Below are 9,141 nucleotides of genomic sequence, written 5' to 3'. Positions count from 1 at the left end.
ATAAATTAAGGTTTATCATTTGGGTCGGATCTTTGAAGATGACTTGCTACCATAAGTCATGACTGCCTGTCCTGAAGCCTGCCCTGAGGTCAACTCCCCTGAGTTGTGGCTGGGGTTTTTTGTTGGTGGTGGTTTGTTTTTCATAGCTTTAAGAATTCTAAAAAATTAGAATTGTTGAGCTACTTTGGGAAGTAGAGAGTATCTTGTGTTAGAGATATTATAAAGGAGGTTTATGTATGTATCAAGTGATAGACTTGATACCTAAAAATCCCATTTAGCTTTAAAATTATATTTATTCCTTTCTGTACTTCAGAACACACCAGAACTCCCTTGAGTTCTTAGTTTTTCTCACCACAGCTTAGTGTTAGCAAGTGGACAACCTTCGACAGTAGATGGGTGTAGGGAGGCGTTGGTTGCAGCTCTCTTCATTTGTGATTCTTGTCGGTTCACCGTGATGTCTGCGTAGAGTATAATGGATATTTTAACAGATGGAATCTGGGCAAGAGGGTATTTTTAAATTAGTGTCAGAACATATTCAGTTGATTGTATAAATGGATGCAACCTGCCTCCGTTTCAGATACTTTTTTTTAAGTTCTCTTAAGATTTGGAACATCATAATGTGCAATATGAATACATACAGTTAGGAATACATAAAAGTGATGTATCTTTATTTAGATAGCTATGAAAAGAAAACTAATTTCTAAACCATTTTGGTCAGTTGTCATTAAGTCCGGATTCTATATAAAAGAAGAATGTGGGCCTTGATTTTAAGTCTTAGCTATATATGAGGCTTCATTGTGTGCTTTAGAAAATAAATAAAGATGGGTTTTTCTTTTAGCTTGCTTTTTAGTGTGGCAGTTGCTTAGAATATTAACAAGTCAGTTCAACAGAAGCAATTTCTTTTTCATTTTGATAATATAGGCTAAATTTGGCCGAAGGTGGACCAAAATTGCAAAGCTAATTGGAAGTCGAACTATTTTACAAGTGAAGAGCTATGCCAGACAGTACTTTAAAAATAAGGTAAGTAGAATATGACTATCCTAATTGATAATAATATTTTAAATAAAATTAGTAAGAAAAAGTAGTTTTTAATTCAGGTATTAAAGTCTTAATGTTCCAAGTTTTTATAGTAGAAATATTTTATACCCATAAAGTACTCTACAGATATTTATCTTCAGAATTTCAAAGCATATCTTCAGTGTTATGATTGTTCCTATTGAATAGGTATTATATTATTCTACTTAATTTCATACAGTTAAATAGAAGAATAAAATATTAATTGCTCATTTAAAATGTAACAAACACTTTAAAGAAAAGAACCATAAAGGTACAATACACCAGTGATGTACTCAGTTTAATAACATTGTATTTATTCTGCTTTTTGTGCCAGTTATTAAGTTTTCAAATTGTAATATTGGGGTTTTATCTTGATTTTTAATAAGGTAAAATTAGATGGTCCAGAGAAGGAAACACCAAATCAGAAGAACAGCAGTGATTTTCAGATTAGAAGTGAAGATGAAAGCTCAAAGTCATGGACCCCATCAAGTTTAAGGGGACGTGCTGATCCCAACTTGAATGCTGTAAAAATTGAGAAGTTATCTGACGATGAAGAAGTAGACATCACAGATGAGGCAGATGAGTTGACTTCTCAGGCACCTCAGGAGAATCCTAGTAGTGATATTTTATTAGACACCCCTAATAGTAAAAGTAATGAAACCTACCAAGGAGAATGTATTACCTCTGACAGCAAGGAAGATCCCATTTCTAAATCTTCCAAGGAATATCTTCAGAATTCAAAGCACGTTGAGATGGAAACACTTTCAAGCTCAGGAATTAAATTTTGGACTGAAAAACAGAGCACCAGTGATAAAAAATCAGTTGAATTAAATGATCAGAAATGTAATAAACTGATGAAAAACTGTGATAAGCATAATGGAAATGGAATAGTAGATGATACCAGGCTGTTGCCTTCTCCGGAGCCTTGTGAAGTTCAGAAAGATTTGAGTGATCATGAAATGCTTTTTCATTCTTGCCAAATGGAGGAGGAGCACCATGAGGAAGAAGAGCTTAAGCCACCGGAGCAAGAAGTAGAAATAGATAGAAATATTATTCAAGAAGAAGAAAAACAAGCAATTCCTGAGTTTTTTGAGGGGCGCCAAGCTAAAACACCAGAACGCTATTTGAAAATTAGGAATTACATTTTGGATCAGTGGTAAGGAAGAATTATATTATAGATACTGTTTTAAAACTTATGATATTCTATAGTATTTTAATTAGGCTTATGCAGAAGTTAGTATTTTATAATGCTAATGATCCAGAGAACTTTAACATAATATATTTCAATAGGCATGACTTAAAATTTCTCGGAGTGAACTTTTTGGGGGAAGCTTTGGTAAACATTGTTATCTATAGCTATCTTAATCCATCTCTGTTCATTAGAGTGTTTGGGCCTGGAAAAAGGGGTAGATGATTGCCTTAAGAAGTACTTTCTTTGGGCATTGTTAGGAAGGTATAGAAAGCACTACTGTTCTGGAAAGGGGATAGCATAACATCTTTCCCAGTTTATCCTGTACTTTGAAATACAAAGAAAGAAAACTTCCATGACAGGATAATGTCATTCTAAATAGCTGCCTTAAGTGCTTTCAACTTTGAACCTCTGGCAGATTGTTCATTCCTTCATCCAGCTTTATCAGGAAACAGGATTTTTGATATATGCAGTTTACCCTTCAAAGTGTCAGTACCTTTTACTTAAATTATTTAGTGGGGATTGGGGAACAAACCAAAAAACTTCCCACCTTAGCCTAAATGCTCTGAAAGTAATTCGAATTTTTCATAATAGCTTAAGACATCGTTAAACATTCATAATTGTTATTGCTTCAGGATTGTGTAGGGCCATCTTTATAGAGGGCTTCTGCTACAATCTAGGAAGATTACCAAAGGAAAACAAGGCTATTAAATCATTAACCATTTTGCTGTACAATATTGAGTGATTTGGCTTTTAAGGATAATTATATTCTAAGAAAGATTTTTGTTCTTCTTGCAGGCAGTTGAGATTGCTAAAATTATAAGTTTGGGTAAGGGTGGAATCAAAGTAAAGAATATATATAAAGAACAACTGATATTGGCATAGTGCTTTACAGTTTACAGAAAGCTTTTCTGTGTTGTCTTACAACAATCCTATAAAATAGGCAGCTGGTATTTTCTCTACTAGTATTTGATAAAACAATCCTGAGGTCAGGAGAGGTTTACAACCAGTCACTGACAGACTTCAGTGCAAGTCTTGACACTATAAATCACTCTTTCCATTATTCCATATTGCCTAATTCACACTATTAAAAAAAGATAAATTAAATTGATACCTAATTTTGATTTTGGAAATAAGAGGATGAATGGCCAAAATTGAATGACTTTAAAATAACTCAAAAATGTCTGTATGAATCACCAGTGAGTATCTACTGTTACTTTAATCAAATTTCATTTGTTACTTTGAATTTTGGATTCTATGAGGCAGAATAAGTTATAGAGACAGTATAAATTATATAGAAGTAGTTTTCTAATATCATTTGCCTTAGTTCATGAAGCTAGTTAAAGTGTTGCTGTTTCAGTAGGTGAGAAAGCAAAGAGAAAGGTTTTGAATAGGAACTCAGATGTTCTCTTCAAAAATAGAAGAGAGAGAGAGTTTAGGGACTGGATGTGGTATTTTAAAAAAAATAGAAGGAAAAATTAATGTTTTAAAAATAAAAAGAGGGCCTGCTTGACTTGTTTGTAGCTAAAAGATCCTTTTCATAAAAGCACATGCAGTCAACTCCTTGCTTAGGGGAATTTAATAAAAATAGTAACCAATACCATTATTGAGTGCCTACCAATGCCATGCTTGTATTTAAATCATCTCCAATCCTCTTGACAACCTGTCCTCATTTTACAGATGAGAACAATGAGTTTCAGAGAGTAAAAGGAAGTTGTTGCAGGTTACTATAAGTGAAGATAATATCCAAGATCTGTAGTCTTGACTCATTATTTTCACACTTCCAACTCAGGGCCTTGACCTAGACTTTTCATTCTGCCTTGGATGCTTTCCCCTCCACATCTTGCTGATCTTGCTTCCTTATCTCATTTAGGTCTGCCCAAGGGAAATTAAAGGCCTTCTCTAACCACCCTATCTAAAATAGCTCACATACATATCTCCTTCCTCTCATTCTCTTACCCTGTTTTTAATTTATCTTCATAGAATTTATTACCACTGAAAATATTATATTTTTATTTATTGTCTCTCCCCTCTCCCTCCTTACCCCCTCCCAGTGATAATGTAGGCTCCACACAAGGACAAATTTTTTTTTTAAATCTATTTGTTCATTGTTAAATCCCTAATGTTTAGAACAATGCTTGGAATACAGAAGTCTCTTTATTAGGAAGAAAAGATTGAATGAATGAATCATCATTATATCATGAACAGATATTTTGAGAGGCTTTATCATTTGTTCAGCACTGTACTAGATTACTAAGTTCTGCTTAAAGCCTGTGATTTGGATAATCGTTAATGACATTAATTCAGTTTTTAGACTCCAGTTTTTTGGTAGCCAGTTATACCATGCTCATTTCTGCTTTCTTGCCTTCTTTTGTGCCGTTTGTTTTCTTTTAAAACATTTGAAATCTCAACTTTTCAATGGAACTTTAAAACCCACATCTCAAACTACTTTTTACCATTCCTGAAATTTTACAGGATTTATGATTTCAAATATGGTTTTTGCTTAGAGAGGCCTTCCCCAAATACCCTATCTAAAATAGTCTATGCCTATTTGTCTCACTGTATCCTTTTTTCTTCCTAGCACTCATTGCCACCTGACAGTACAATAGATATTATTCACTGATTTATTTGACTGTCTCCCCATTAAAGTAGTTCATGAAGCTAGTTAAAGTGTTGTCAGGAAGTGTTAAAGTAAGGTCAGGAAATTGATATTATTCATCTCTGTATCCTTAGTGCCCAGAACAATGCCTGATTCAGAGGATACAAAATAAAATAAATATTTGTAGGATAAAATAAAGATTGAATAAGAAATACCTATGTTATATGATTTATCTGAATACTTGGTTTGTAATGTCTGTTTGCATCCTGTCACTTAAAGTAAGTGCTTTAATTTCTCTGGCCTTTTTGTTTCTCATCTCTAAAATGAGAATAAAAAAATCTATATCTTATAGAGTTGCTGGTGAGGATTAAGGTACAACATCTGGCATAAGAACTTAGTAAATATTTACTGCTAGTATTAAGTTTTCTATTAATCTTACACTTTATATTGTACCATCTAGCATGGTACATTAAATATATTCAGTAAATATATGTTTTATTATATAAACCTTTCATTTCTTCATAATCTTTGGGCATTTCTTGATTCTTTTGGGATCCCCTATAATTTCTGTTTTCCACTGAGAGTAATCACTTCATAATTATTGGCATAATGATTAAAAACATAAAATTAAGTGCCCTTTTTAGTCAAGAATTCAGACTTAAATTTGGATCTGTAGGTAAATGAGCTTCTAACTTAAAAGTCCCAGGATAACTGGCATCTATTGAATTTAATATTGGGAAAGAAGTAATACTTATAAAAATCACACTATTAAGTTATTGTATCATTTATTTTATCTCAGAAAAAAGTACACTTGGTTATAATGTATTAGTATTGTATTTACTACACATTTACATATTGAGAGGGGGTAAATTTTTAAGATATTTCAAATATTAAAAGTTTTTCCCAGAAATCTTTTTTTCATGTTTTTATTTACCCAGAATAATTGTACTTCCATCTCTTAATTAGGGAGATATGCAAACCGAAATACTTAAATAAGACCTCAGTACGTCCTGGCCTGAAGAACTGTGGGGATGTTAATTGTATTGGACGGATTCATACATACCTCGAATTGATAGGAGCAATCAATTTTGGATGTGGTAAACATAAAAACCCAACAACATCTTTTACTTGACATTTTTATCTTACGGCACCCATTAATTTCTTTGATGGTTAGAATTCAGGTGGATTTAGAGAGATGCTATAACATTTTGGAATAAGTGTATTGGGATTTTAATTAACAGATTTCTGTTGATTAAATTATATTTCCCTTTGACCTACAGTGAAAATTGGTGGAATAATTTTTAAAGGAAATATATGCAGTCTAAGTAGTAGAAATAATTTAAAAATGCAGTTCTTTGTCAAGTAAAAGTAAAATTATTTTATGAAAAGTCTAATAATAGACCATTTAATTTGCAAATATTGTATTCATGCCAGAAATACTGTCTAGCAGTGTTTAAATAAGATAAATAATTTATGAGCCTATACACTTAAGTGTAATAAAAGTGCCAAAATATTTTTCATGGAAGAAAGTTTTTTCATCCTACTTTTTCTCAAATATAAGAGTTAATGAATATGTATATTTTTAAATGTGTTCTACCCCTTTATGAACATGACATAAACTTTTTGAAGAAAGATAATACCATAGTTGCAAAGTGATAAACTAATTAGAACCTTGCAACCCATGGTTTGAGAAGAGTGTTCTGTAGTCTGTCTTTGGAAAGATAACTAACCAGAAAACATCCCATCAGATGGTTTTTCTTTTATATAGAGGTAGATAGAATTTACAGTTTGCCCTGAGGTCTTTGTTTTAGTGGCTTTGTTTGCCCAATGCACTATTAGGACTGGTTTTTCAGGAAAACTAAGGTGTCATAGTTTCCTCAGCCACTAAAAGAAAAATGAAATCATGTTTTCTGTATTAGACTTCCTAAGTTAGCAAAGTGGACTTAATAAAAAAAGTTAAACAAATTACTCATTTCCTAAGTATCACATTTTATTGAGATTTCCTTATAATAAACTATAGTATTACTTTTATGTGAGAACTAAGTGGCACATAAAATATGATTGCGGAGTAGGATAGAAACATTGAAGCTCTGGTATAAAGAAACTTGGAAATTGGCTTACAATATATAGTCAGTGTAGATGTGTCCTCCTTTTTAACAAATGAAAAAATAGATTGTTTTGTTTTCCCTAAATTCCAATAGAACAGGCTGTATATAACAGGCCACAACCAGTTGATAAAGTACGAATCAGAGACAGAAAAGATACAGTAGAAGCATACCAACTTGCCCAGCGTCTGCAATCCATGGTAAGCAGTCACCTCTCTCACTAAATGATCTCTCCAAATCACTCTTCACCCTGTTAAGTAAGGTATGTCTGCTCTTCAACTGCTTGACAAGTGGCCATTTAGTGGAAGAACATGTTTTCTCTTGTATTTTACCTTGCCATTCACTTTACTCTTTCTATTCAATTTCACATAGCTTATAAGACAAAAACAAACAAAAATCCTCAAATTTCATTGGCAACGTTTAAGTGTAATGTTTTGCGAAAGTGGCCTTAGACTGCTTGCTTTGATTCCTAAATCTAACATTTTATTTACACTGTATAGTGAAGCGCTTTTTTTCTCTTTAATTTATTTTTTGTTTGTTTAAAATTCTTACTCTAAGATTTAGCCTTTTGGAATAGTTATCGAAAATATTTTAGCCTTTACTTTTTTAATTCTTGAGGTTAGTGAGTTTTACAATAGTTTAAAAGTCATGAATTTTATTTAAAAAATAATCCAACAAGTATCCTAAAAGGCAGAATCAGGTTGTGAACAAATAAGTAGGTTAAATTAGTAATAGGTGAGATAAAAAGAATAAATACTAGAGTGAGTATCTTTCTTAGAGTATTTGGACTGAAACCAGTTCTACCTAGATTTACTGTAAGAAAGGATGTTTTCAAATATAGTTGCTGGAGATGTTGCTAGTCAGACAGTGACCTCTGGCAAGCTAGTCCATTTAAAGGCTTTACATGGAGTTTGCAAAACTGGATATTAGTAATGCAGTTATCCAACTTTGTAATTTTTTACCATTTGTATTAACTAAGCAATCTTTTCCTTTCTAAGACAAATATAATTATTTTGCTTCTAATTTTCAATATTTTCCCCAAGTTTTCTGCCACCAGTGATAGAACAGGTAGTCATTTTCTTGGGGATTCTTTTGGTCTTAAAATTATATTTCTTAAATGTTTTTATTGATTTTTTAGAGAGAGAAATATCGATGTGAAAGGGAAACATCGATCAGTTGCCTCCCATATGTACTCCGATCGGGATCGAATCTAACCCAAACCTGGGTGTGTGTCCTGACCAGGAATCAAACTGGTACTCTTGAGTGTATGGGATGATGCTCAACCAACTGAGCCACACCTGCCAGGGCAGTCTTAAAAATACTTTTCGTTTGAGTGTTTTAGCTCCCAAATGGTGAAAGGAAATGAAAATTAAAGACGAAATCCCAGAATACAGAAAATCATCACTGTTTTATTTCTGAGTAGAGTGCTAACTATTGAACATAAATTAATAAAATGAAATTTAGTCAGGCATTGCTGATCGGGGATTACAATATATTAATGGAGAAAATGCTTTTTGGAAAATCATTTTTTTTTTTTTAATTAAAATGTGCTGTGATTTCTCCAAGTGAATCTTGTTACCTTTTGCTTTATTTTCACCTCATCACAGCGCACAAGGAGGCGTAGGGTCCGAGACCCATGGGGAAATTGGTGTGATGCAAAAGACTTAGAAGGACAGACGTTTGAGGTAACCTTGACCTTTTCAAATGGCTCATTAGTGAAAGTTGTTTTGTCAGTACATATTTGTATATCTTAATGTCACAAATATTATATTTTAAAAACATATACATATTTGTATGTCTCATTTCCATGTTGTTTTGTCTAGAAGTTACTAATAAACAGCAAAGTAGAAGGGTTTGGTGGTGCAGTTAACTGGGAGTTGGACTCATTTTCAGAACTTTGATTATCTATTTCTACATTCTGCTCTCTAGCAAGAATATTTTCCAGGGTGCCGGGAAGTTGGTATGCCCAGTTCATTTCAGTAAACATTGCTGAATGACATTCTGATACCCAATTAAAATATTGTCCCAAGGATTAGACATAATGCAAATATTGAAGTATTATTTCTACTAATAAAAACTATGGTCCTAAAAAGAAAATAGGCAATGAATGTGTGTATGTATACACCCACACGCATTTTACATATATAATTTGTTTATGAACAGCCAGTGTAGTATAATGGTGTCATGAACAA

The 9,141-nt window shown here is 32.7% G+C and overlaps 1 protein-coding gene across 4 annotated transcripts in view; it reads left to right on the top strand.

The window, feature by feature from the left end:
- MYSM1 (Myb like, SWIRM and MPN domains 1) overlaps positions 1-9,141 on the top strand; it is a 44,488-nt gene that overhangs the window by 20,554 nt on the left and 14,793 nt on the right. For all 4 annotated transcript variants that reach the window (XM_023759966.1, XM_023759965.1, XM_006096108.3 and 1 more), the window contains 5 exons: positions 922-1,020; positions 1,443-2,212; positions 5,811-5,941; positions 7,046-7,149; positions 8,557-8,634. In XM_023759966.1, the coding sequence (XP_023615734.1) occupies positions 922-1,020; positions 1,443-2,212; positions 5,811-5,941; positions 7,046-7,149; positions 8,557-8,634 (1,182 nt within the window). The remainder of the gene's footprint in view (positions 1-921; positions 1,021-1,442; positions 2,213-5,810; positions 5,942-7,045; positions 7,150-8,556; positions 8,635-9,141) is intronic.

The sequence above is a fragment of the Myotis lucifugus genome, unplaced genomic scaffold (assembly GCF_000147115.1).
Source record: "Myotis lucifugus unplaced genomic scaffold, Myoluc2.0 scaffold_168, whole genome shotgun sequence".
In the NCBI taxonomy this organism is placed as follows: Eukaryota; Metazoa; Chordata; class Mammalia; order Chiroptera; family Vespertilionidae; genus Myotis; species Myotis lucifugus.
Note: the sequence above shows the minus strand (reverse complement) of the source record. Positions and strands in the feature narration are given on the sequence as shown.